The 27,614-nt window shown below is 56.8% G+C and overlaps 4 protein-coding genes and 1 long non-coding RNA gene across 7 annotated transcripts in view; 3 read left to right on the top strand and 2 right to left on the bottom strand.

Annotated features, from left to right (window-relative positions):
• Positions 1-1,255: 1,255 nt before the first annotated feature.
• Positions 1,256-2,145, bottom strand: LOC115503953. The gene is made up of 3 exons (XR_003965536.1): positions 1,872-2,145; positions 1,620-1,733; positions 1,256-1,474 (listed from the first exon to the last, which is right to left on the bottom strand). It is a non-coding gene; the product is annotated as an uncharacterized LOC115503953 (long non-coding RNA).
• Positions 2,146-2,254: 109 nt separating this feature from the next.
• CARHSP1 (calcium regulated heat stable protein 1) lies at positions 2,255-25,824 on the top strand. 2 transcript variants are annotated; one of them, XM_030300533.2, is made up of 4 exons: positions 2,255-2,335; positions 19,549-19,713; positions 20,397-20,519; positions 22,078-25,824. In XM_030300533.2, exons 2-4 carry the CDS (start codon positions 19,556-19,558, stop codon positions 22,238-22,240), a joined length of 444 nt encoding a protein of 147 aa, XP_030156393.1. In that variant the 5' UTR covers positions 2,255-2,335; positions 19,549-19,555; the 3' UTR covers positions 22,241-25,824. The 2 variants fall into 2 exon arrangements, with proteins under 2 accessions (XP_030156393.1, XP_030156392.1); XM_030300532.1 differs by lacking the exon at positions 2,255-2,335 and adding an exon at positions 9,657-10,584 and having other exon boundaries at positions 22,078-24,027.
• On the top strand, positions 4,419-10,657 carry LOC115503950. Its single transcript, XM_030300528.2, is given in 3 exon segments — positions 4,419-6,100; positions 6,103-6,185; positions 6,188-10,657. Coding segments are annotated over 3 exon segments (936 nt in total). The 5' UTR covers positions 4,419-5,865; the 3' UTR covers positions 6,806-10,657.
• On the top strand, positions 8,270-11,293 carry LOC116737703. Its single transcript, XM_032591679.1, has one exon. The coding sequence runs from the start codon at positions 8,449-8,451 to the stop codon at positions 10,531-10,533; it is 2,085 nt and encodes a 694-aa protein (XP_032447570.1). The 5' UTR covers positions 8,270-8,448; the 3' UTR covers positions 10,534-11,293.
• Positions 25,796-27,614, bottom strand: part of PMM2 (phosphomannomutase 2) — a 31,218-nt gene continuing 29,399 nt past the window's right edge. For both annotated transcript variants that reach the window (XR_004343070.1, XM_030300531.1), the window contains one exon: positions 25,796-27,231. Coding sequence is in view for 1 of the 2 variants with exons in the window: in XM_030300531.1 (XP_030156391.1) it covers positions 27,130-27,231 (102 nt within the window). In the remaining variant the exon portion in view is untranslated. The remainder of the gene's footprint in view (positions 27,232-27,614) is intronic.

Below are 27,614 nucleotides of genomic sequence, written 5' to 3'. Positions count from 1 at the left end.
AGGCATAAGGCAGGGGAGGAGGCCACTGCTTCTGGTGAGACAGTAGAGGTCCAAGTCATGGTGGGAAGGAATGGGGGGCAGATGGGTGGACAGTTATACTTTGGGGGGAGGAGTCTCCCTCTCATCCCTGCTTTTAGACCTTACCAGGCTGCTGTCACTCTTAAAGTGAAGCTCTGTCATTGAGACCCATCCCCTTAGCCCCCTCTGGCTCTGGCCATGTCACTTCCGTCCATGTCGCTTCTCGTGTCCTAGCCCCACCACACTCCTGTCTCAGGGCCTTTGCACGTGTGCTAACCTTTCTCAGGAATGTCCTTTCCTTTGTCTATTCAATTCCTGGTCTTCCAGAAGACCCCAGGTCAACCAGCACTTTCCAGAGAAGACTCTCCTGGCTTCTCCAGCATGATGGCTGTCCCTGCTATGGATACAGCGGGACTTTATACCATTGTGATTACTGGTTTAACATCTGCTTCCCCTAATTAGACTGTAACCCTCTGGGGGACAGGGGGTGGCAGGACAGGACCAACGTGAGTTTTGTTTAGTCTAGGGCTTAGAACAGAGCTCATGTGCAATAACTATTTGTCACATGGCTGGACGGATGATTGGTCTTTATTGGGTGGAAAAGTTAGGCCAGATCTTCTCATCTGCTGCCGGCTCAAGTCTGGCCACTAGGCCAGTGCCATGAGATGGGGCCATGATAGTGGGCTGATGTCTCTGGTTGCAGGAGGCTCAAGCCGTGGCAAGTTGGGAGAAAGAATTTCTCCACGGACCCGTCTTCTCTGATAGGGCCAAGGGCAGGGCACTCACTGAGCCAGGGATGCTTATCCAGCCCACCACCTGACACCCTACCTTATCAACCTGCCTGCCATCCCTCTGGAGGAGGCACCTCCTCCAGGGCGGGAACTGGGTGGGCGCTTTTCACTCCAGATGCTCAGCACCGCAAAGGGAGGCCTGGCACCGATGATACCCCAGTGAATGACTGCAGACGGGAACTGCACCAAAGTCAGGTGTGGGATTCTCAGAGGCTGGGGTGCCCGGGGGACTCAGTTGGTTAAGCGCCCAACGCTTGCTTTTGGTTCAGGTCATGACCTGCCGTTCTTGAGTTCGAGCCCCCGGATCAGGGTCTGCACCGACAGTGCTGAGCCTGCTTGGGATTCTCTCTCTCTCTCTCTCTCTCTCTCTCTCTCTCTCTCTCTCCCTCTCTGCCCCTCCCCCAATGGTGTTGTTTCTCTCTCAAAATAAATAAACTTAAAAAAAATAAAAATTAAAAAAATTCTGTGGTTAGTTGAGGAGGAAAAGGCTGTTCCTGATGCCATCACAAAACACCAGACTGGGTGGCATAAGCAACAGAAAGTGACTTCTCACGGTTTTGGAACCTGGGAAGTCCAAGTTCAGAATGCCCGAGATTTGGTTCCCGGTGGAGGACCCTCTTCCTGGCTTGGGGACAGCGGTATTCTTGCTGTGTCCTCAGTGGTGTCTTTGCACGTGGGGAGGGGAAAAGAGGGAGAGATTGAGAGGCAAGCAGAGCTGGTGGGCTCCAGCAGGGACCCACGTGCCACTTCCAGCCCTGGGACTATAGGCCCAGGACAGTTAAGGGGTTCCCTCCCTGCCCCTCCACCAACCTGAGCCACGGTCCAGGGCTGGGCTGGCTTTTAGGGGCTTCTCTTGCAGAGACTTGCAGTGGCCAGGCAAGGGACGGGGTGTGCTCACCTATCTCCATGCCTCAGTTTCCTCTCCTGTAAAAGGAGAGTATTGTCAATTTTCTGCAGACACAGAGGACTCAAGGAGGGAAGGCAAATTAAGAACAAAACAAGAGAACAAATGAACAGTTTCCCCTTTTTTTTCCCCCTTTCTTTTCCTCCCTTCCGTTCTACCTCTCTTTTTATTCGTTCTCATCGTTCCTGGAGCTCTTTTTCTCCGTTGAAACGGAGGCGCCGCGGGCCTTGCGGATTCTGGAGCAGAGGTCAGCTGGGCCCGGACCTGCCGCGGGTTGTTAGGGGGGGGGACCTGAACGGGACCTCCACTTTTTAGGGGAATGTTCCGACCGTAGGTGCAGCACGGGCGGGCATCCTCCCGGCTGCCCTGCGGGACGAGGGGCCGCGGTCCCCTCCCCGAGCCCGGCGACCCGCGCTCCCGCCAGTCCGGCGCGCGGACACAAAGGTCCCGTCGGGGCTGGCCCCGCGCGCCCCGCCCCCTGGCCGTCCGGCGCCCCGGCTCCCATTGGCTGGGAGCTTGTGGAGGCGGAGCCTCGGCGGGCCAGCCCCGCGGAACACGCCCCCTCCCCAGCGAGCCTCTTGCAGTCGGAGCCGAGCAGCTGGCGGAGCGGAGCGGGTCGCAGGTAGGGAGCTCTTCCGGGCCCCCCAGAAGGGGTGTGGCGGGGTGCCCACCCCGGGGCCCCAGGAGCCGCCGGGACGGGACCTCGGCCTCCTTGCGGCCGCGGCCCGCATTCAGGCCCCTCGTGCAGGGTCTTCCAGGCCGCCGGCAGGGGGCTCCGGGCTGGGTCTCTGGGCCCCCAGGAAATGCCCGGCCGCCGCGGCCTGTTTGGGGAAAGCAGGTTACTCACGCCCGGGAAGGGGCGGGTGTGGCAGCAGCGGGAGGGATTGGGGGCTGGCGTCGGGCAGCGCTCGCGGCGTGCAGTGAAAGCCTCCCCCTCCCTTTCTCCTGTGGGCCGGAGCGTGGGTGGGGGACCCGCGGACCGGAGCGGGGCGCGGCACGGGGAGGGGGCGCCGACTCCCAGCCGGGCGGGGCGGGGAGGGCGGGGGGGGGACCCCAGCCCTCCAGGCGGGGGCGGTGGGGGGGGGGAGCCGCCCTGGCGCCGTGCGATTGGCAGCATCTAGGGGAGGAGGAGCCGCCGGCCGCTCGCGGAGCGTTTGCGCCCGGATGGGGGGCCTCTGGGCGGAGCAGAAGAACTTCACCCGCGCCCACAGGCTCCCTGCCCGCAGGCCCCGCCGGCCGCCCGTTTGCAGGCCGGAAATACAACGTCGTATTTTGATTTTTTAAAAGGAAGCCCCCGGTCCCCACGTCTTCTCTGGGGTTGGGAGTGGATGTGTGTGTGGAGTGGGCGGATCGGGGATCAGCCGGTTCCACGCAGGGCCTCGGTTCCCACTGGTGGAGCTGTCTCCAGCTAGGAGGCCTCCCGGAGCCACAGTCTCCCCACCTGTAGACCGGTGGTATAACTTCTCCCTCTCATAACGGGGTGCGAGAGAGTAGAAGGAGGAGGCCAACCCAGTCCCGGGAGAAATGTCGGCTGCCGTCGTATTTTTTACTTGCTTTTGTGATATTTCTCTGTCCCTGTCTCCATTCTTGCTCCTCCTGCCCTTTCGTCACTCGGAAGCCATAGGGAACTTGTAAAAACCATCGGTTCAAATCACCCCCCTGGCTTGAAATCACGGGCTCATGGCCCTAATTATCTAAGTCCCAAACTTGTCCACAGGACTTTCTGGGACCCACCACCGCGACCTTCCTCCCCCAGGGCCTTTGCCCCTGCAAGTTCCCCTGCCAGGAATGAGCTCCCCGCCCCATTATCTTGAAGTGATCATTTTAAGACTCAACACAGAGCCGCCCCCCCCCCCCCCCCCGCCCTCCGGCGGTTTTCGGCCAGGGCCCTCCCCATCTGCGCTCGCTCTCGGGGCGGCCTTGGTGACCGCGGGCTCTCAGTGCTCGCCTGTCTGCTCTCCCGCCCCCACCTCCCCCAAGTGGCGCCGGAGCCCCTCTGAAAAGAACAGCTTTAAATCCAAATGACAGCCCTGCCTTAGTTTAAAGCTGAGTTCTCTCTTCTGCTTATTATGGATCTTTGATAAGAAATACAATTGCTGAGAAGTCCGTTTTGCTTGCTGTTTGCTACGAGCATTGTGAACCCTTTCCTGAATGTAACCCGCTATGTAATAGAGGAAGTTGTGAAACTTCCTAAAGGTAGTCTGGTATGTAATAGAATAAGTGATTGTACATGAACTAACCGGCATTTCTCGCTTCTGTAAACCTGCTTGCTTAACATATTTTCCCCTTCCCCTTGGTTCCTCAGGTACTTGAGAAAGGGGAGAAATGAGAGACCTGGGCAAACTGTTTGCCTAGTCATCCTGGTCCGCTTGCTTAACCAGCTTGTTCCGCTTCTGTACAACTGCTTGGCGTAACCGCGAAGAATCCCTAACTTCCCCATAACTTGTTTGTACCTGTCTATAAAAAGGCTGTAAAAACCTCACTCCGGGCCTCTTAGCGTCACCGGCAACGAGTGAGCAGAGGTCCAGGTACGAACCGAACCTGCAGTAAACGACCCTTGCCGCTTGGCTTTGACTTAGGGCTCTGGTGGTCTTTTGTGGGAGGTTTCGGAACTTCGGGCATTACATTTGGAGGTCCCACCGAGATCTCCCCCGAGCCCACCAGACTTCTGGTCAACGGGTCGTATCTGATTCCGATCGGTAAGTAAGCCGGCTCTAACGTTCTTCCTTTTCTCTCTGATCTGTGTTTCTTCTCTGGAGAACCGGTTCTGTCTGGAAGCTGGTGTGACCCTGGCGGACGCGCTATAGGGCACCCGGCCGGGGTCAGTTGGAGACGTCCACTGACATCTGGGGGCCTTCTTGGCCCATCTGGGGGCCTTCTTGGTCCATCGGGGAACCTTCTTGGTCCATCAGGGGACCTTCTTGGTCCATCGGGGGGCCTTTTTGGCCCATCAGGATTCTTTTCTGTGGGCTGCTTACGCCCAACGCACCTGTGAACGAAATACTTTCATTTTCTCTATGAACTTCCTGAGTGCTAAGAAATATCTCTAGGCGTCTAAAAGAAAAACCATCTAGGCATGCCAATTGTTACCCGTATTCTGATGTGATGTGTGTCTGTGTGTCTGTCTGTTAAATTGACTGGAATGATTGTTGGGAGTCAGGGGCACGCTCCTGACTTACCCTATGTGTAGTCCCACGGCGTAAGCTACGGGATTCGAGTGGGCTCTAACCCGATTTCCACGGTGATCCTCATATGGCTTAAGGCGGTCAAAATCTTTTTGATCCAAGCAGAGGGTTTATGCCTGCCCGCCTATGCCAAGAGGCACCTAAGTTCCCGCGAGGGACGCGGACGGGCGAGTACGCGAGTGCTTCTATGTCAGTCTAAATGTATTGTCACCCCTAGGCCCTTGTAATAACCGCCATCCTAGCCATAACCCTTTCTGTTGGGTTGGCCGAGACGGCACCAGAAAGTTGGAACCACTGTCAGAGATTCTTGTTGGCTCTTGTTTTTCTCTCGTGCGTCAGATGGTTTATCGGAATTAAGTGTTTTCTCGCCTAATCAGAATTAATTATCCCATCCTTTGTTTCTCTCCTTTCCTTTTTCCTCAGAAGCATAACATGGGCCAAATGCAGAGCACCCCTCTCTCCCTCCTTCTCGCCAACTTCAGGGACGTAAAAGCTAGAGGACACAACTCAAGCCTAGACATTTGCAAGGGAAAGTTGATCACCTACTGCCGCTCTGAATGGCCTACCTTTGGGGTCGATTGGCCTACAGAGGGAACCTTCTGCCTCCCTGTAGTCCTTAAAGTAAAATCAAAAATTTTCCTACCAGGGAAAGAAGGTCACTCGGATCAGATTCCCTATATTCTGGTGTGGCAAGATTTAGTGGAAAATCCACTTAACAGCAGGGTCATGCCAAATCCTAGCGGCTAAACCTATCAACCCTCCCAAGCCGCTAACTCCAACTGCACCCCCTGTTCTCCCCGACAGCCAAGATTTACTTTCCCTTGACCTTCCCCCTTACCAGATTCCTCCTCTTATTCCGCAAGCCGCCCCTATCCCTGCTCCCGACCCCACTTCCCCTGCGCCGGCAGAGCCTCCCATAGCCCAGCCGATAGAAGAACTAGAAAATAGGGAGGCTCAACCCGCGCCCATGTCTAATGGGGGCGCAATCCAAGGGCCGGCTGGGCGTACCCGTGGCCGGGCCCCACGTGAGCCAGGATTCCGCCTCCCTGACTCCACCATAGCTTTACCCTTACGGGAAATAGGGCCTCCCGATGATAGGGGGAACCCCCGACTTCAATACTGGCCCTTCTCTACCAGTGACCTATATAACTGGAAAACCCAGAATGCCCGATTTTCTGACAACCCTAAAGATTTAATAAGTCTCTTAGCGTTATGTTTACCCACCATCCCACATGGGATGATTGTCAGCAGCTCCTCCGAATCCTGTTCACCACCAAGGAGCGAGAATTCAATCTTGCTTGGAAGCAAGAAAGCTGGTTCCTGGAGATGACGGCCAACCCACTGCTAACCTTGATCTCATTAATGCAGCTTTTCCCTTGACCCGACCCCCACAGGATGGCTGGGACTACAACACGGCAGAAGGTAGGGGACGGCTACGCATTTATCGCCAGACTCTAATGGCGGGTCTCCGGGCTGCTGCACGCAAGCCCACTAATTTGGCAAAAGTGTATTCAGTAATACAAGGTAAGACAGAGAGCCCTGCCGCTTATTTAGAAAGATTAATGGAAACCTTCAGACAGTATACCCCCATAAACCCCGAGGCCCCCGAAAATCAAGCTGCTGTTGTAATGGCCTTTGTAAATCAGGCAGCCACTGATATTAAAAAGAAACTCCAGAAGCTAGAGGACCTGGAGGGAAAACAGATTCAGGACTTACTCCGCATTGCCCAGCGTGTCTATAATAATAGAGAGACTCCAGAGGACAGGCAACTTAAAGCTGCCGAAAAAATGACCAAAGTCCTGGCTGCTGTTGTCCAAAAGCCCCTGGATAAAGACCAATGTGCCTATTGCAAAGAAAAAGGCCATTGGGCCCGAGAATGCCCTAAAAAGAAAAAAGCCACGTCATAATCAAAAACCGTGGCAGCCAAAAACCACACCCGCTCTCTTCACTCAAGATGCAGAATAGGGGGGACGGGGTTCGGATCCCCTCCCCGAACCTAGGGTAACACTACAAGTGGAGGGGAACCCAGTTCAATTCCTAGTTGACACAGGGGCACAACATTCGGTCTTGATCAGACCCCATGGAAAAATTTCTGAAAAATCTTCCTGGGTCCAAGGGGCTACCGGGATAAAAAAATATCCCTGGACCACCCAGAGGACTGTGGACCTAGGAAATGGAAAGGTCACCCATTCCTTCCTAGTCATCCCCGACAGCCCCTGCCCCTTATTAGGAAGAGACTTACTAAAATGGGGGCCCAGATTCATTTTACACCAGGGGGCCCCCAAGTGACTGGCCCTCACAACCAACCCATGACCATACTTACTCTAAGATTAGAAGATGAATATCGACTCCATCAGGAGCCACCCTCACAAAGTCAAAACATAGAGCCCTGGCTCCAGCAGTTTCCAGAAGCATGGGCTGAAACCGGGGGTATGGGGTTGGCTAAACATCGCCCGGCTCTATTCATAGAGCTGAAACCGGGGGCAGATCCAGTTCGGGTCCGACAATACCCGATGTCAGTGGAGGCCAGAAATGGCATCACTCCACATATCCGTCGCCTCCTAGACTTAGGCATCTTGTGTCCCTGCCATTCAGCCTGGAACACCCCCCTGCTGCCTGTACGAAAACCTAACAGTGCGGACTACCGTCCGGTACAAGATCTGAGAGAAGTTAACCGCCGAGTCATGGACATACACCCAACAGTACCCAACCCCTATACCCTCCTAAGTGCCCTCAGCCCAGAAAGACAATGGTATACTGTCCTTGATTTGAAAGGTGCTTTTTCAGCCTGCCTCTGGCCCCCAAAAGCCAAGAGCTTTTCGCCTTCGAGTGGTCCGACCCTGAGAGGGGCATAAATGGGCAATTTACCTGGACCTGGCTCCCCCAAGGATTTAAAAACTCACCCACCTAGTTCGATGAGGCACTTCACGAGGATCTGGGCGAGTACCGGAATCAAAACCCCGAAGTGACTCTCTTGCAGTACATCGACGATCTTTTAATCGCCGCTGAGACTGCCGAAGCTTGTTTGCAAGGCACCAGGAACCTCCTCTGGACACTTGGTGCCCTGGGGTACCGGGCTTCAGCAAAGAAAGCCCAAATTTGCAGATCCGAGGTAACCTACTTGGGGTATCTGTTAAGAGAAGGCCAACGATGGCTCACTGATGCACGGAAGGAAACCGTCCTCCGCATCCCCCGACCCACAACGCAAAGGCAGGTGAGAGAATTCCTGGGATCGGCCGGGTTCTCCCGCTTGTGGATACCTCGGTTCGCCGAGATGGTTAAGCCTCTTTACCTGGTCACCCGAGAACAGGCGCCCTTTGAGTGGACAGAGAAAACTGAGCAGGCTTTCTAGCAAATTAAACTCGCCCTGTTGTCGGCGCCAGCCTTAGGGCTCCCCGATGTCTCCAAACCCTTTCATCTCTTCGTAGATGAAAATAAGGGGGTAGCCAAAGCAGTGCTGACGCAACTCCTTGGCCCATGGCCCAGGCCCGTTGCCTATCTTTCAAAAAGACTAGACCCAGTAGCGGCTGGCTGGCCCCCTTGCCTCCGTATGATCGCTGCTACAGCTCTAATGGTAAAGGATGCTGATAAGTTAACTATGGGACAAGAGTTACATGTTACAACCCCTCATGCCATCGAGGGAGTCCTCAAACAACCTCCTGACCGATGGATAAGTAACGCCCGACTGGTTCACTACCAGGGACTATTATTAAATCCCCTCAGAATCATTTATGCTCCCCCCCGAATACTAAACCCTGCCTCCCTGTTACCAGACCCGGACTTAGACACCCCCCTCCATGACTGCGCTGAGATATTGGCACAGGTTCATGGAGTTTGGGAAGATTTACAGGATGACCCTCTACCAGACGCCGAGGTTACCTGGTGCACTGACGGCAGCAGCTTTGTACATCAGGGTCAAAGGTACGCGGGGGCAGCAGTCACAACTGAAACTGAGACTGTTTGGGCAGAGCCTTTGCCAGCTGGCACCTCTGCCCAACGGGCTGAACTTGTGGCCTTAACCAAGGCACTGACTTTGGGAAAAGACAAGAGACTAAACGTGTATACCGATAGCAGATATGCTTTTGCTACGGCCCACATACATGGAGCTATATACAGAGAGAGGGGACTGTTAACTGCAGAGGGGAAAACTATCAAAAACAAAGAAGAAATATTGGCTCTTTTAAAGGCACTCTGGCTGCCTGAACGACTAGCCATCATACATTGCCCAGGCCACCAAAAACCGATCACACCGGTGGCCAGAGGAAATACTTTGGCTGACCAGGTGGCCCGAGAGGCGGCCTTACAGGTGGACTGTGCTTTAATGACCACCCTACCAGACCCCGGTTCAGCTAGTTTACCAGAAAATCCCGCCTACACTAAAGAAGACCTAAACTGGATCCAAAAATTGCCTTTGGCTCAGTGCCTCAACGGATGGTGGAGAGCAGCAGACTGTAGCATAATCCTCCCAGAAGAAATGGGAAATAAACTCTTATCCAAGATGCACCGAGCCACTCATATGGGCACAAGAAAAATGCAAGACTTAATGAGACATGCTAGGATCACCATTAAAGACTCCAGGACAAAAATTGAACAGATAGTTGCTAGCTGTAAAGCTTGCCAACTAACTAACGCTACCAACCACGGGAAAAACCCTGGCTCCAGGACCCGCGGAACCAGGCCGGGAGCCTATTGGGAAGTAGACTTCACCGAGGTAAAGCCTGGAAAATATGGATATAAATATTTGTTAGTGTTTATAGATACCTTTTCAGGATGCACAGAGGCCTTCCCCACCAAGCATGAGACTGCGCAGGTAGTAGCAAAGAAAATGTTAGAAGACATCATGCCCAGGTACGGATTCCCTACCCTAATAGGATCAGACAACGGACCAGCATTCATTTCAAAGGTAATACAAGGGATAGCGCAGTTTATTGGGGCCGATTGGAAACTACATTGTGCATATAGACCCCAAAGCTCAGGACAGGTAGAAAGAATAAATAGAACTCTAAAAGAGACCTTAACTAAATTGACCATGGAGACTGGCGCTAACTGGGTAGTCTTACTCCCCTACGCTCTGTTCAGGGTGCGAAACTCCCCCTACAAACTGGGATTAACCCCCTTTGAAATCATGTATGGAGTACCCCCTCCTATAATTCCCAACCTACAGTCTAATGTGTTAACTGAATTTGATGATCATAAACTTCTTATTTCCCTGAGGGAACTCCAGCGCACCCACCAGGAAGTTTGGCCCAGACTGAGAGCCATTTATGAGACCGGGCCCCCTCCTGAGCCGCATCACTACCGACCCGGAGACCGGGTATATGTGCGGAGACATAAGCAAGAGACCCTCCAACCACGGTGGGAGGGACCCTACGTTGTGATCCTCACTACACCCACCGCTCTCAAGGTCAACGGGATCGCCACCTGGATCCATTACACCCACGCCCGACCAGCTGATCCGTTTGCGGTTCGAGAAGACTTCGTGCCAGAAGCCAACACCGCCTGGACGGTTGACCAGAGTAAGAGCCATCCTTTAAAATTGACTCTGTGTCAAAAACCTGACCCCAAAAACCGGCGAAGACCAGAGGCCCAGGTGTCCCATACCAAGACAGTTGCAGCAACTCAGGACCCACAATGATCGAAGGAACACTCACTAGCGTGCTCCTGCTCACCTCCTACGGACTGATAAGTGTTGCGGGCAACCCTCACATACCCTATACTTTAACTTGGGAGGTTTCTAATTGGGAAACCCATGAAGTCTATAATACTACCACAAAGACAGATGTTCCCTTAAATACCTGGTGGCCTGATCTCTATTTTAATTTAGAACAGATGGCTAAGTCAGTCGGACTAGACCACGGAAGGGGAAAGGAAACAAGAAATTTCTTAAGCGAAACAGGGTTTTATGCATGCCCTGGGTTTGGACAGAATGCTCGCACCACATGTGGGGGAGTTCTCAACTACTACTGTAGGTCCTGGAGTTGTGTCACCGCCAATGACGGTAAATCAAAATGGACGGTAACACCTCTTTACATCGACATGTCATTTGTCAGGCCCTGTGACATAGGTTTTTCCGGCCGAGGATATTACTCAGAAAATTGTAACCTTGTTCGTATCAAATTTCTAGAAGATGGAAAAAAAGAAACTAGATGGACCACTGGGCTTAGTTGGGGAATCTATTTGTATCGGGGACCACCCTACTATGCAACTGTTATTCAGATAAAACTAAAGGTAGAACCCAAGGTTCCACCAACCCTAGTAGGGCCAAACCAATCAGTAGGGCCCACAAGTAAGCCTAATACTACCCCGCGGTCCACAAATAAGGGTACTAATTCTCCGGCCACTCAGGTGGTCACTGTAACCAGGACTACTCCAAAAAAACCCCAAAAAATCCAAACCCCCTTCAAAGATGACCCCTGGGGTGCCTGGGTGGCGCAGTCGGTTAAGCGTCCGACTTCAGCCAGGTCACGATCTCACGGTCTGTGAGTTCGAGCCCCGCGTCGGACTCTGGGCTGAGGGCTCAGAGCCTGGAGCCTGCTTCCAATTCTGTGTCTCCCTCTCTCTCTGCCCCTCCCCGTTCATGGTCTGTCTCTCTCTGTCCCAAAAATAAATAAACGTTGAAAAAAAAAAAGAAAAAAAAATTAAAAAAAAGAAAAAAAAAAAAAATGACCCCTTATGGGTAATGATAAATAACACCTATCAGGCCTTAAATCATACTAAACCCAATAAAACAGAAGCTTGTTGGTTGTGCTATTCCACAAAACCTCCCTTTTACGAGTCATTAGCAATAGTAGGAGATTATAGCACTGCAAACAACTCAGACACTTGCAATTGGGGACAGAGAAGACCCGGCCTCACGTTACCGGCGCTTACGGGAAATGGGACATGTATAGGAATAGTGCCAACAAAATATAGCCACTTATGCATAAATAACAGGAATATATTCAATACTTCAGAAAACTGGATTATTCCACCAAATAACTCATGGTGGCTTTGTTCTCATGCGGGATTAACCCCCTGCCTCTATAAGGATATGTTCAATCAGTCAGAATTCTGTGTAATGGTAATTGTGTTCCCAAAAATCACATACCACACAGCTGAGTATATAGACCAGCTGTGGATAGCACCAAAAAGAGTAACTAAGAGAGCACTCATTACTGCAGGGGCTCTAACTCTAGCCACCATATTCGGACTCGGGGCCATCGGAACAGGGACAGGGATCTCGGCCTTAACTATACAAAACAAGGGATTTAGTATACTTAGAGAAGCGGTTGACAAAGATATAGAAAGAATAGAAACTGCCATCACTTCTCTTGAAAAGTCCCTAACCTCCCACTCGGAAGTAGTTTTACAAAACAGGAGAGGATTAGATCTGCTGTTCCTACAGCAAGGTGGTCTGTGTGCAGCACTAGGAGAAGAATGTTGTTTCTATGCTGACCACACAGGAATAGTAAGAGATTCTATGGCCAAGGTCCGAGAAGGGCTAAGTAAACGAAAAAAAGGAAAGAGAACAGGAGGCAGGATGGTTTGAATCCTGGTTCAGTGCGTCCCCATGGTTAACTGCCCTGCTCTCCTCTTTAACCGGGCCTCTGGCCATCCTACTTCTCGCTCTCACATTAGGCCCCTGCATCATAAACAAAATTATTAATTTTGTCCAAGACAGGTTCAATGGTATACAATTAATGGTCTTACGAACTCAGTACCAACCGCTCGAGACATTACAAATAGAAAACTGAAGATCCAAGATTGGCTCTTTAGGCACAAGAAAAAGGGGGGAATGAAAAGAGCAGCTTTAAATCCAAATGACAGCCCTGCCTTAGTTTAAAGCTGAGTTTTCTCTTCTGCTTATTATGGATCTTTGATAAGAAATACAATTGCTGAGAAGTCCGTTTTGCTTGCTGTTTGCTACGAGCATTGTGAACCCTTTCCTGAATGTAACCCGCTATGTAATAGAGGAAGTTGTGAAACTTCCTAAAGGTAGTCTGGTATGTAATAGAATAAGTGATTGTACATGAACTAACCGGCATTTCTCGCTTCTGTAAACCTGCTTGCTTAACATATTTTCCCCTTCCCCTTGGTTCCTCAGGTACTTGAGAAAGGGGAGAAATGAGAGACCTGGGCAAACTGTTTGCCTAGTCATCCTGGTCCGCTTGCTTAACCAGCTTGTTCCGCTTCTGTACAACTGCTTGGCGTAACCGCGAAGAATCCCTAACTTCCCCATAACTTGTTTGTACCTGTCTATAAAAAGGCTGTAAAAACCTCACTCGGGGCCTCTTAGCGTCACCGGCAACGAGTGAGCAGAGGTCCAGGTTCGAACCTGCAGTAAACGACCCTTGCCGCTTGGCTTTGACTTAGGGCTCTGGTGGTCTTTTGTGGGAGGTTTCGGAACTTCGGGCATTACACCTCCAGGGCAAGAACTGGGTCCTGTAGCGTCGTCGTCGTGGAGCTGAGCCAGACCCAGCGGGGCCCTGGGGGTCCTGGGGCACGGCTGAGGGTGCCTTCTCCTGGGAGGCCGACGGTCTTCCTTTGTCCCGTGGAGTGGCAGAGTCAGGGCTTTTCGTTTGTGTGCCATCAGCAGGGACTGGAATGGGAGGGATTATTCTAGGTCGCCCCATGCTTGACCGTTTCACCATTAGCGACTCGACTATTGTTGGCTGAGCCTTTTGTAGCTGGCACCGTCTGCGCCACGTTCGCGGGCCTGGGGTGCTGCATTACTCTTCCGTTTGACAAATAAAGAAACTGAGGCATGGAGCGGTGAGGTCTCTCGCCAGGGGTCACATAGGGGAGCAAAGAGTAGAGTCAGGCCGAGACTCGGGTCAGCAGCCTTAGCCGCTGGGTGGTGGGGTGGAGGCAAGGATGCCGGGTGGGAATACGTGACCTGGGGGTGATGGGGTTCTGGTTACGAGCTGGGGCGGGCCCGGGGTGGGGGCGGGGCGCGGTGCTGGGGGACCTTCTCGGGGGGGGGGGGGGGTGCTGGTTCTGCCGAGGCCGTCATCAGGGTGCTCCTGGGTGGGGCGGGCAATGCTCGAGGGGGCCGCAGGTCCTTCGGGTTTCCGGCCTCTTCCCAGAACTCTGGGGCCCCGGCGGCGGGGGGGGGGGGGGGGAGGCGGGGGGAGTGCGGGAGAGCAGTTCCTGGAGGGGCACGGCCTGGAGGGGACTCCGGGGCGGCGTCTCTCCGTGGGCGGGCGGGCGGCACCCTGCCTTGTTTGTGTTTGTCTTTGCAGCCAGCTCTTTTGGCCCCGGGCGCTGGCTGGCGCTCCAGCAGAGGCCGTCCCCGCCCCCCGGCCGCCCCCCCCCCCCCCCCCACAGCTCTCCTTGCCTCCCCCGCCCCTCCCTTGCATCCCCTCCATCCTCTCCCTCCCCTGCGGGAGCTCGCTCTCTCCGGAACAATGGAAGGGAATGTGACGGAGGCCAGCCTCAGGCCCCCTCCTGGGGCCTCTCTTGCTGCCTGGGACCCTTCTGTCGGGCCTCAGCCGAGCTGACCTGCCCCTCAGTTCCCCCACGTTGGGGCCCAGCCGGACTGGAGCTCGGGAGGGGAGTCCCCGAGTCTCAGCCTCAGTTTAGAAAGGAAGAACCTGGGCTGACAAAGGAGTAACTGGCTGACTCATCTAGAACCTCACCCCTTTCTGCCCCCAGTTTCCCTTTCACCCACCTGGTTCCAGCCTTGGCCCTGCCACCCACTGGCTGTGAGGGTGGGCAGGTCGTCATCCCGCCCAACTCTGGGGTTTCTGTGCCTTCTGTGGACCAGTGGCACCTGGCTCACCGGGAGCACTTTTGAATTCCAGAGTCTCGGGGCCCCATCCTCGACCTTCAGAATCAGATTCTGCATTTTGTCCCCCTCCCCAGAGACTTGTGGGGACACTAAAGTGTGAGCACCTCTCTGTGCCTTAGTTTCCCCACCTGTAAAATGGGGATGATAAAAGCACCTCCCCCTGTTGTGCGGGACGTGGGGACGCATCTCGCTCCATCTGGCCCCGGTGCCCTGCCCCCTTCCTTTTGTGTGGACTAGTTCGGAGCCCTCCCCACGCGGCAGCAGTGGCCTGGCCCTGCAGCTGGGTGTCTGCCTTCCCCCAGCCAGAAACCCACACAAGGCTTTCCAGTGTAAGCTTGGTGTGGTCTGGCTTTGCCAAGAGCCACACAGAACGAAGCATGCCACTTGGACCCAGGTCTTGCTCCCCCACATCTCCACCTTCCTACCCTCAGATGTGTGAAAGCTACCAAGAATGGAGCCTTGGGAAATGAATTGTGAACTCCCTCTCACTAAAGTGTGAATGGTTGAAAACACTGCCAAGGCTCCACTCCCTGGACTAAGCACCCCGCTCTTTGGCTTAAGACTGACTCATCCTTGATGGGTTGGTGGGTTCTCAGGGCAAGAGGGCAGGAGGTGGGGGCTAATGTAGGGTTATCTGGAGCCCCCAGATACGTGAGGGGGTTGATGGGGGGCGGGTTGGGAAGGCCCGATTCTGGTGCCTGGCTGAACTCCGACAACCTAAGAGGAGGACCAGCCCGGCCTGTGGAAAATTCCCAGGCTATTTTGGGTTGAGGCCCCCTTCTCCACCCTTTCCTGGGATCTGGTTGGAGGCCTTGCTGACATACCCCTCCCTGAGGGCAGCCAGGGTGGGCGTGGCTTCCTGACTCCCTCACCTCTAGACCCTGGGTCCCCCCTCCCCTGGCTGAGCATTGTTGAGGACCTGGGGCGGTAGCTGATGGAGGTGGGGGAGTGGGAGGGGAGCACCCCCCCCAGACCACCTGCTTTGAAATGCAAACCCTCATTCCCGCCCCCCTCCCCTGCTTGCTTTTTCTCCATGACATTTTCACTGTCCCACATACTGTGGGTTTCACTAGTTTACTTACTAGCTGGGGGACCCAGGCAAGTTACTTGACACTTTGTGCCTCGGTTTTGCCATCAGTGAAATGGAGATGAATGAGCTGTGATGCGTCAAGTGCTGTGAGCCCTTTCCGGTTGCAGGACACTCTTCTTGTCCTGGTGGTTGTGGGGCTCCAGTCCCTGAGCCCAAGCTCCTGTGGGCAGGAATTAGCTGTCCTGGTTTCCATTTCCTGTGCCTAGTGGGGGGCCCAGTAACTGTTACTTGGAAAGGATGCAGCCTTCCCCGTCCTCCTCCTCCTCCTCGGGTGCCCCGTTCCTCTGATGCCCTAAGTGGCCAGTGTGCTCGGGGAGTGGGGGGGGGGGCACGTGCGGCCCCCACTGGTCCGGTAGTGTGCACACACAGGCAGTGACATGCCCGTGTGTGTGTGTACACGCATATACTTGTGCGTATACACATATACACGTGCACACAGCACAGTGGCTGTGACGTGCCTTGGCAGGAGGGACGTTGGTCCGAGTTTGCTGCAGATCGGAGGCCCATCCCAGGTCTGAGCTTCGGGCGCCTGTCTGCACCCTGCTTCTGCGGGGGGGGCGTTGAGTGTGTGGGCTGCTCACGGAGGGCGCTGGTCGCAGAGCGCGGCCCTGCCTCCTCCCGCCCTGGGCTGTGCTGGGGGGTGTGGGGCCGGGCTTCGGGACCCCTCTCCCCATCTGTGCTTGGGGGGGCAGCAGCGGCTGCTGGGTTGGCTCCTGGGTGACCGGCTGCCCCCTCCCCCAGCTGTTTTCCTTACAGCTGGACTCTGACCCGACCTCCCCCACACAGAGGCCATTCACTGCTGGGCCCTGGGGGTGGGCTGGCTCCTGGCCAGGCCCCAGCTGCTCTCCTCCAGCTCAGATGGCCGGAGAGAGGCAGGCAGGGGGTGGTGAAGGCCCCAGGGTCTCCCCGCACCCCTCCATCCCGGTTTCTAACACTGCCAGGTGAGTGGGACGGTCCCCACCCCCGCTGGACTGTGCCAGCTGGAGCCTGCCGAGCGCACAATGGCCGCCAGCCGATGCTCCTGGTTCTGGGGCTGGTTGAGAAGGGAGCCCTGCTCGGGGCGCCTGGGCGGGTCAGGAGGTTAAGCATCTGAGTCTTGATTTCGGCTCAGGTCATGATCTCACGGTTTGTGGGTTCGAGCCCCGCATGGGGCTCTGTGCTGACAGCACAGAGCTTGCGTGGAATTCTCTCTCCCTCTCTCTCTGTCCCTCCCGTTCACGCTTTCCCTCTCTCTCTCAAAATGAAAATGAAAATTAAGACAAAACCAAACAAGAATTTAAGGAGAGAATCGTGCTCTGTGCCGGCCCCAGCTCTGGGCCCTAGGGACGTGGAGGGACCCTGTGCAGCCCTCAGGTTCCTTGCCCGCCAAGGCTGTGGGCTGCTCTTGGCATCTCTGAGGGTTGGGTGTATTTGGGGATTCGGGGATGCTGGGATGGAGAGAAAGGGGCCCCTAATTTGAGCCTGTTGCATTAATTCAGGGGGAGGTGGGTATGGTAAGGGGCATGGGACTGACAGATGGACAGATGGGTGTGAGGAGAGGAAGACGCACACGATGTTGTTGATCCCCGTAGTTCCTCAGCCTGCCCTCTCCCGGCTCTCTGTCCCTGGTGCCCACCACACTGCCCCCTTGCTGGCCTTCAGCCACACCTGGGTGGGCTCTTGCCAACCACAGGGCCTTTGCATAGGCTGTTCTGTCTGCCTGGAAGAGCCTCCCTCTCTTTTTGAAAGGTTGACTCTTACTGTTCAGGACCCAGCTTTCCCCTCGTTAGAGAATCATCTCCACCCTGGTACTCTGTCTCCCCGTGTATTTCTTACCAGCCCTTCTGGGAATCTGTAGCGATCTTATTCATGTGTCTATTTACCTGTTTATTCTCCGACTCCAGACTCAGGCCCTGTGTCTCTAGTGCCATGAACTAGGGCCTGACACTGATCACCTGTTTGTTGAGTGACCTTATGATGGCAGTGATAACAGTCCTAGCTGATAGCGTGCTGAGTGCTTAGCGTGTAGTATTTCATTTCAACTTCATGGCCGTGGTGTGAGGTCAGATGTGCCTGACTCCAGAGGAGGAGAAGGAGACTGGACGGAAGAAGAGAGGGCTGTTCCCTCCCCCTGGTGTCCCATCTGCTGTCCTGGGGGGCCTGGGCAAGGCGCTCCCTTCTCTGGATCAGCACCCTTCCCAGAACCCCAAGCATTGGAACATTCCAGGACTCTGTGACCTGTACTGGTGGGTGGTGCTGGAGCCCTGACCCCCCAGCCGAGCAGCCGGGGCCTGCATGAGGTGGGGGCTCCCCGGTCCTCCTTGGCGGTGGCTGCAGCTGAGAGAAGGGTCAGGAGGTAACTATGTCACTTCCTCCAGGCGGGCAGCCGGCCTTCTCCCTTCCCAGCCAGGCAGAACTAAGGCCAGACGGCTGTGTGGGGGACTGAGGGGAGACTCAGGGGGAGGGGGACAGGTTGGGGGGAGGAACCAGGCCTGTTCCTTGGGGGGGTTTGGGTTGCGGGCAGAGGCAGCTCTGCTGGGTGATGTAGGTTGAAACCCCAGTGCTCTGGGGCCACTGAGTCCGTATAAATGAGGGAAGCAGGGGTGGCGAACGGGAGTTCGAGGTTGTCAGAGCTTCGAGTTTTGTTTTTCCAAGAGTAGTGGGAAGCCTGGGTTGGGATGTTTTCAGCGTGAAAACCCTGTGTGAGCCACATAAGCCCGTCGGCCTGCTTCCGTCCCACCGTGGCGTGCCTGGGTGAAGGAGGAGTTCGGGGTTCCCCCGCCATCCCTGCCACGGGGCCCCGCTCTGGTTCGTGTCCTCTGCAGGTGCCGGGGGACGCCCACTCGGCCGCCCCACTTTGCAGATGGGGAAATTGGTCCCAGAGAGCGGAAAGGACCTACCCAAGCCCCTCTGGCTCCTGAGCTTTGCTTTCTTTCCTGGTGACCTTGAGCCCAGGCCGAGGTAGTGCGGGTGCCTTGGCAGTCGGTCACGTGTTCAGTGCAACGGCCACGTCCTGCTCTTGGCAAAAGTGCCAGAGTCCGTTCCCCCCAGGCCCCCAGCCGGGTCTGATCCCACCTCTGATACATGTTAAGGGTCACCGAGGGAACTGGAGTTCCTGGCGGCCAGTGACCCAGGCAGGTTGCAAACTGACTGAGCGCCTGGTGGAGATGGCTGTCTTGGCGATGGTCCTGCCTCTGAGGGTCCCTCGGGCCCACTGTCCTAGATGCAAGCTTGTGACGGCCCCTGGGGGATCCAGACCTGGGGTCTGCGCCTCTCGGGTGTGTGTCCAGAGTTTCTCGGGGGAACGCTGTGTGCTCTGCCCTCTTTTACCTCCGCCTTCCGGAACCACAGTGCCTGGCTAAGTGCTTGACTTAGCAGGTCAAGGCTGTTGAGTGGCCGGAGTGTGACCTAGGGAGCTGGCAGTAAAGGATCCCTGCCCGCCTGCCCTGCCTCCCTCGCCACCCCCTTCCTTCCCTCCCTTTCACAAGTATTGACTAAGTGCCCTGAGTGTGCCGGGGGCACAGAGGGGACTGATGGCATCCGTGACGTGGGGCGAGCAGGCATTTCCCGGCAGAGCGATGCCCGAGGGAGGCCGCGGCTGCCGCGGGAGCCGAGGAGGCACCTGACCCAGCTGGGGCGAGCCTGGCCTGCTGCCGGATGAGGTGACCTCCACGCCGAGTGAGCCTCGCGCCTGCATTGCGCAGCCGAGAATGTGGGTCTCCGATGGGAGACTGTCAGACACGGGGGTGGGCTGCATCCGGGGTCCCCCCTTGCAGGGCATGAGCCCCTGAGAGCCCTCGGTGTCTTCCTAGGTCAGCCATGTCATCTGAGCCACCTCCACCGCCACAGCCCCCAAAACACCAGGCTTCGGTCGGGCTGCTGGACACCCAGCGGGCCCGAGATCGGTCACCGTCCCCTCTCCGGGGCAACGTGGTCCCGAGCCCGCTGCCCACCCGCCGGACGAGGACCTTCTCGGCGTGAGTCTCAGGCTAGCCTCCTGCCCAGGGCCAGAGTCATTGTATCTGGCCATCTCTGTGACTCAGTGTCCCGGTCTGTCACATGGGGAGACTTGGGTTGGGGTAAGGACTGGTGAGGCACCCTGTAAACTCTGGAAGGCAATGCCCCAGGTCCCTTGAGCCTGTGGCAGGCTGGGGTTCATAACAAGTAGGAAATCACTGGGGTCTTAAATCAATGGGTTTTAACCACGCACAAGCCTCTTCCTTTGTCGGACCGACCTCAACTTCCTCAGCTGCAAAATGGGGACAGCAGCAGGCTGGGGCACAGTGCTGCAAAGGACCTGCACAGTGCCTGGGAGCTGTAGATCTCAGGCCCAAGTTGTAGAGGCTGCTGCCGTCACTAATAGTCTTCAGAGGGATGCTCGGAGAGCTTTTAGTCTAACCCCCTTTTTGGATAGAGAAACTGAGGCCTGAGAAAATTTGCTGGGGTCGTCAGAGAGTCACTCTTATTACAGTCTTTGTGAATGGCTCCCAGAGTTGTGCAGTGCACAACCTGCATAGCTGTACATAATGGCCCTGGTTACTATCCGGGGCATGGCTTTTAAGGGGGCACTGGGGTGAGCTGGGTATGCCTCAGGAGAGTGGGTGGCTGTTCTGGAGGGCTGGTAGGGGCCCCCACTCACACTTTCCCCCCCCTCTTTCAGGACAGTGCGGGCTTCGCAGGGTCCTGTCTACAAAGGAGTCTGCAAGTGCTTCTGTCGATCCAAGGGCCACGGCTTCATTACCCCGGCCGATGGTGGCCCCGACATCTTCCTGCACATTTCTGAGTGAGTCAGGGCTGGTTTGGGCGGTTTGGGGCTGGGCAAGGAGGCAGGGGGAGTGTGTGACTGACAGGCACTGCGTGTGAGGGCGTGAGCCTCTGCCTGTGACCTGTGTGTGACTGTTTGGGGGTGGGGCGTGTGGGAGGCTGCAGGTGACAGTCTGCATGTGTATGTGACGGAGAGCGAGACAGAGGGAGAGAGGGAGAGACTGTTGAGAACCATGGGATGGGTCCGGTGGATGGGAGGGGTGTCACTGAGCTGCAGAGTGCGTGTGACCCAGAGTCTGACTTCCTGCCTGCCTTGGGGGAGCCGCTCAGTGAGGCTGGGGGCTGCCCAGCCCCTCTGCTCCAGGAAGGAAGTTTGGAGCTGGACCCTTTCTCCTGCGACTTGCTCACTGACGTCCTTCCTTCCTGAGTGTCTGGAAACCCTTGGGAGGCTGAGGCGGGGCCCGCACGTCCGCGGCCTTGAGGCTGGAAGGCATCCAGCGGCCCGTGCTTCGCTCCCTCCCCCAGTCAGCCTTCAGCTATGTGGGGACCGAATCGGGCACCGCCTTGCCCCTGCCCCGTTCTTTGGCCTCTGCACCCCCAATCTTTTAGTCTGTGGCAGCCCGAGTCCTATGCCACACGGCAGACCGGGCAATATATAAACACTCCGTTTTTGGAGATAGGGTACCGTTGAAAATGTCTGTTGTGAGGGGAGAATTATCCCTCCTTTACCTCTTGCCCCCCCAAAGTCCTTACACGCCAGGCCTCGCACAGGCTCCCGGAGAGTACAGACAGCAGCAGGGTGTTAAAGCCACGCATCTGATGGGTGCGTGAATGCGTATGGGGCTGTGAAAATGTGTCTTCATGTCGCCTCTTTCCGGAAGGGATCTGTAGTGGTTTACAAGGATATTCGCAGTGCACCGTGAAAAATGAGTAAGGACAACCGGGGGCGGGGGTGGGGGCGGGGGCGAGTCAGAGAGATGGGACGTGCGGCATCCTGGTGGCCCGACCAAAGAGGGAAGCACCGTTGGCCACGTGCGCTTTCCCTCAAGGCGAAATCCCTCAGATCGGTTCCAGGATCTGAAGGGGATTTTCCTCTTGCTGGAGGTGTCCTCGGGGGGCATCAGCATGGGCACCTCACCAGGGTGGGTGAAATGGTGACTTGTGTCCCATAGGGAGTACGGTCACAGGGAGGGGACCCTCCTGGAACTCGCGTTCAGCACGGAAGGGACTTGCCTTCAGGCTTGCCGGGTGTCTGGGAAGCGGGAGGGCAGAGACGCACGCAGCTGGGGTTCGGGGCTCTCCCGGGACCAGGGCGGCTCTCCCTGCTCTTGTGTCCACAGGCCGTGACACCCACGCGACGGACAGTATGAGCTCCTGCAGAGGCAGAGCTCGGTCTGGGCCTCAGAGTGCGGGGAGGCTGGGGGGACCTGGTCCCGCAGAGACACGGTGGCTCCCTGGTGGCAGGGCAGGAGGGGCAGGTGCTCCAAAAGCTCGGGCTGGGGTCCTGGGTGCGGCACGGAGCTGAGTGAGGCTTTTGTGGGCGCTGGGCACTGAACGCTGTCTCCCTGCTCCCACAGCGTGGAGGGGGAGTATGTCCCCGTGGAAGGCGACGAGGTCACCTATAAGATGTGCTCCATCCCCCCCAAGAACGAGAAGCTGCAGGCCGTGGAGGTGGTCATCACCCATCTGGCCCCGGGCACCAAGCACGAGACCTGGTCCGGCCACGTCGTCAGCTCCTAGGAGATGCCGGAAGCATCCCTTCTCCTGGGCTCGCGGGAGACTCTGGGGGGGAGGAGGAGGCAGAACCAAACTGCAGATGACGGTCTACCGCTTGAGATGGGGCTTCAGAGCGGGGAGCACGGTCCCTTTCAAGCATCTTCCGGAGGAAGGGGCGATGGGGACAGGCACTGGCATGCTCTCGGCCACCAGCACAGCCTTGGACCGTTCCAACAGCCTCTCACCATCTGAAAAGCATTAAAAGCATGGAAAAAGGAGGGGTGCCCGCTGGTGGCTGAGTGGATGGTCCAACCCCAGCCCCGGGGGTGGGTCAGGTGGGCGCTTCCCCAGCCCACAGAGTCCTTGTGCCCCTGGGCTGGAGGCTCAGAGTCCCCAGATCCAGCCCGCCCCGGGGGCTGACGGGAGGCCCAATGCGTTTCCCACCTGCGCCTACCCTCCTTGTGTCTGTGTTTGGCCCTCAGCAAAGCGGGCTCTTTTCTGTTGGTCTGTTTGGTTTGTTCTAGGGGAGCTGGCCTCACCGGGTGGGGGGGCACGAGAGCGGGGGTCTTTGGTGCCTTTGCAGCGGGAAGAATCCCAACTGGGCGCCTGGGAAAAGAGTTTCCCCAGGAGCCCTGAGCCCTCCCCTCGGCCATGCCGTGCTCAGCTGAATCCTCTCTCCTCCTACCCTCAATTTAGCAGACAGTTCACAGCCGTGGTCGTTTAGGTGGTGGGTCGGGGTGGGGGTGGGAGAAGGGCGGGTCTTTGTTTAAAATCAGAGCTCGGTCCAGAACCCTCCGGAACGGAGTCGGTCGGTCGTGGTGGCTCGCTTCTCAACAGCCTGGTAAAGTCAAAACTTGGAGGAGAAAATGCCCCTTTGGTGATGGGGTTTTCCTGAAAACTGGTGTTAAGAAAAGCTGAGGGTTTGTTTGTTTGTTTTCTTCTCTAATAACCAAGGCTTTTGCCCAGGGCCAACCCTGTTTGCACTTGGCTGTCGACATTTCGAACCCTTGTAGATATTTTCCATACACAAGTCCTGAGGCTTTTCTTTGCGGTGGCTTGCTTTGGCTCTAAGGGTGATGTAAAAATAGAAATAGCTGGGTGGGTGATAATGTTTTGAAATGTGTGGCTTCTGTGTACTCAAAGGTACGTTTTGTCAGTTGCAGGGAAGTGAACCCTGTAAAGCTGGCTTGGAAGCAGACGGCGATGTTGCAAAGGAGGGAGGGCGGCCGATGGGTTGTGGAAGAGGCGAGGCCGAGTGCCTCGGTCTGTGGATGGATTCGTCTTTAAGCGTAGGAATGGCTTCCTTTGCAAGACAGAACTCTTTTGCTCATGACCGGCGGGAGCTGTCTGAATATTGGCAAATAGCGTTTGGCTGTGTGCATGCGAACAGCCCGCTGCGGTCATCGGTGGATCTGCCATTTCCTGGCCTGTTGGGCCCCTCGAAGGGTCCTCGGTCTGCTGCCTCTGCCTTCTGCTGGGTCCAGGGTGGCCCTTGCCCTCCAGCCTGTTTCCGCAGGCCCCCTGGAGACACCACACTTCCTGAGCCACTTCTGCCAAGGACCTTCGGGCTCCCAGAGGTCGAGAGCCTGCGTCTAAACCCCACCCCCGGGGGTGTTCCTGGTCTTGGCCTGGCCTCGGCGGTCGGGGCTCTTTGCGGACGCGTTCTCGTTCTTGGTCGGACGCAGAGTCTCCATTTACAAGAAGCTCTGGGAGGAGCCTGGTGCCGGTGACGAGCTGGGGTGGCGTCCGGGATTCCTTCCCTCTCTCCTCCCGCCCGCCACCTCTGTCTCAATAAAGTGTGTTCTGTGCAAGGCTGGGTGTTGTCCGTGAGGGTGGAGGCCGGCTTCTTGAAGCCAGCAGGTAAGGGCGTCTTCCCAAACGGGGCTGACCCCCTGCTCCACCATCTGGCTTTTGTGGCTGCGAAGAAGAGAGTGGGATCGTCCCCTTTTCTGTAATCATCACATTCTCCAGCGTAGGGCGGCTTAGCAGTAGAGGGTGGCTTCACGTGAGCAAAATGCCACTGACAGCGTCAGCTGTGGCTAAATGTTGATGCATTTGGACGTTTCCCGCGTGAGCAGGAGCAGGGAGAGGCAGGGCCGGCCGGACAAAGGTTAGTCGGGAAGCAGGAGGTGCGAAAGCCTGTGGTCTCCTTGTCCGGGAGCGCAGCGGGGAGATGCAGGGCCGCGGGCGGACGCTGGGCCGTTCTGGGTTGGACTTTGGGTTAGGCTGGGACGGTCTTGCCCGGCCAGCGTCTCCAAAGGGCGGGTAGATCATTTTTATTAGCGCAGAGGTGGATGTTTTTACTGCGGTACTGATTTTCAAAGTGTACTGGGGAAACGTCCAGTCAGCCCCTTCCTTGAACCTGGGTAGGGAGAAGTCGAAGTAGGCATTTATTCACAACAAGGAGACGTGTCCCAGCGCCGCACTCGGCATCGGACGGGGGTTGCTGAGCCTGGAGAGGGTGCCCCAGTCCAGCTCCGAGTGAAGGGTTGAGCGGTGGTGGGAGGGAGCCCGGGGCCTGGCTTCGGGGGGCAAGTGGCCCGACGGGCCCAGGACAAGAGCGGTTAAGCAGGAGGAAGCAGCGGTTGGAGGAGAGGAAGTGATTCAGGGCCTCCGCCGCTTTGCCCGAATCTGCAAGATGGGCCCAGCTCTGTCGTCCAGGGGCCGCCCGCCCGCTGGCTGGAGAGACCTCGCAGGACGTCCTGCGGATCCCGAGACCCGCGTCCCCTCCCTCGGGATGGAGAGCTGGCGCCTCCCTCCAGGCGAGGACGGCCTTCCTGGGGGTTCTCCCTCCAGTAGCCCCGGGTGTGCCCTCCTCGCGGCTGCTGAGTCCAGGGCCAACCTCTGCCTTCCTCTTGCTCAGCACTCAGCTGTGGTGTGTGTTTGTTGTGATGGTGTCCGTCCTGCCTGCTGAGGGACCCCCCCCCTCCCCACCCTGCCCGGCCCCGGGGGAGGGGGGGTGACTAACAGTGCCTGCCCTGCAGGGTTCCTGGGGGCTCGTTCAGTTAGTAGTAGCTCGGCTGCATGTACTTTAAGCCCCCCACAGAGGTAGGGCTGCACCCCACCTGACAGACGAGCAGACGAGCTGGGGTGAACCGGTCCTGAGTCCCCCGGCTGGTCTGCGGCACAGCCAGGGATTGAGTCCCGGCAGCGAGGTGCACACGTTGTTCTGCCTTATGTGTCCCCGTTGCAGTGGGAGGGCAGGAGGCAGTGCAGAGGGAAGGCCTGGGAGGTGAAGGGCCCAGCCTGCCGGCCTCAGGGCACCCGGGCAGGACTCTCCAGTTATAAAGGTTAGGACAAGTTTGAGTGAGACTCCATTGTCTTGCTTTGCTGTAGCAAGTTAAGGAACCTTCCAGGGAATCGTGGGTCCTCACCCCTGGGCAGGAAAGCTCATGCCGGCAGGCCTGGATGCGCGAAGCCCTGCCCCTGCAGAAACACCGGGAACCAGAATGTCAGAAACGGTGGCTTTTGGATCTGCACGGGCTGGGCTTTCTTTCCTGAATCCAAGAGGATACCACAGCTAAGCGTTCACTTCGCCATTCGTGTGACGAAGGAAGAAAAAGTCATCAGAATGAGAAATAGGAAACAATAAAATCACTTTAATTTGCTTCTTTTCATTGTGAAAGGTCATTACAATATCATTTGCAAAATTCAACAAAAGGTGCCACGGGGTAGCTGTGTCCTGGGAACCACTGTGCCACGTCACCCTGTGCGGTCATGTGGGCAGGCTGCCCCCAACCGGATCGTGCTGAGACAGGCCTCGGGGTCCCCAGCAGGCTTGGACGGAAGCCGCTTCCGTGGAGATGAAAGCACCTGGCGGGGGGGGTGGGGGTGTGTGCAGACGCCCAGTCAGGTCAACGGGCCCTGTGCAGAGGCCGTGCCGTGGAGTGGACTGAGGGTTTGTGGGTCCTGACACGTCCAGGTTCTAAAAGGTGACATGTGAACCGTTTCCCTGGAAGGGCCTGTTCCACTGGGCCCTGGGGCTGCCTTCCACTTGAAGTCTGAAGCAGGGGTGAGGGTCACGGGCCCAACCACCGGGCTGTTCCCACCCCTCAGGTCACTGTGTGGGGGAGGCCGGAGGGGGCATGCAGGTGCATGAGATCTGCGGAGAAGCAGGCCGCTCGCGTTCCGGGAACCCTCCAGGCTCTTCCGTGATCCCTGAGAAAGTCGAGGTGAGTAAGGCCCCTGGGGAGCCTGCCGGGCACAGCAGGGAGAAGTAGGATGCCAGGGGCTGGTGTCTCTCAGCCCAGCCCGGGGCCTGCACGTGGGGGCAGCACCGCCTGTCCTTTCCCGTCCCCCTCGCACTGGAGAAGTCAGAGAGGCAGTGGCTCCCCCGAGTATAGTGAATCCAGGCTCCCCTGCGCCCCAGGCCAGCTGAGGTATGAGGCCCTTGGGGTCAGCGGTCACTTAGCGGCCACCATGGAGCCCTTGGTTCAATGCCTCCCCCCTCCGCCCCTCCACCCCCAGGTGACCCTCGGGCAGGAGCTTCACTTCCGGGAGGTGATTTTAAACTTCAGTCCTGGGGTGGGACGGCCGTAAACATCCTGTCCTTTCCCACCACCAAATCCCCCTTGCGGTACTGACACCGGGGGTCCAGACATTAACGCCTGGTACGCTTTGCACAAGACCATCGAGAGGGAGGGGCTGGGCACATTCGTTCTTTGTATCATCCTAGGATGATGGGGAAGTGTCCCCAGAAAACCGTAAGTACCATGATCGCATGTATGGAGGGTCTGAGGCTCGGGGTTGGGGGCGAAATCTGGTTGGAGGTGTTCCTTCAGGCCGTTGGTGACAAGTCTGGCTGCTTCTGGCATCGCCGGGGCCGGGGGTACCCGAGGCCGGACCGTGTGGGGAGCCCGGTATGTGAGGGAGGCCTGTCGGCAGGACCCCTGCCCTCCCTCGGAGGAGGGGCGCTAGGAGAACAGCTCTTCACAGATCCTGCGGGTGTCCTCGGGCGCTGTCACCGTGTAGCCCACGGTCCTCGGGTCAGTGAAGATCTCGTGGTCGTTCCCGCCCTGCAAAGACAGGAAGGCAGATGTGGGCACCGCCGGGCGTGGGCTGCGGGAGAAACAAGGGACGGGCCTCCTTCACGGCAGTCACCGGTTCCCGGGACAGGAACAGCATGTGCACCGTCACTGCTGAGAAGGGGTTCGTCACCTCCTCTTGAACTGCAATCTAGCTTGGAACGTGTAATTATGCCTTTGAAAGGAATCGAGACGCTCCGGGGCAGATGTGAGGCTTATTTTTCTGTAAAGCAAGCATGAGTGACAGCACGCCGTCTGCCGTCCTTTGCCCGGACCGTGCCTGAGCTGTCCTCGCAGGTCACAAGGACACACAGCCCACAGCGGTGCTGCCTTCAGAACTTGGGGCCACGTGGACACGCCCGTCTCCGAGCCGG

Source organism: Lynx canadensis, chromosome E3, assembly GCF_007474595.2.
Source record: "Lynx canadensis isolate LIC74 chromosome E3, mLynCan4.pri.v2, whole genome shotgun sequence".
Classification (NCBI taxonomy): Eukaryota; Metazoa; Chordata; class Mammalia; order Carnivora; family Felidae; genus Lynx; species Lynx canadensis.
This window is presented reverse-complemented; position numbering and strand designations above follow the sequence as displayed.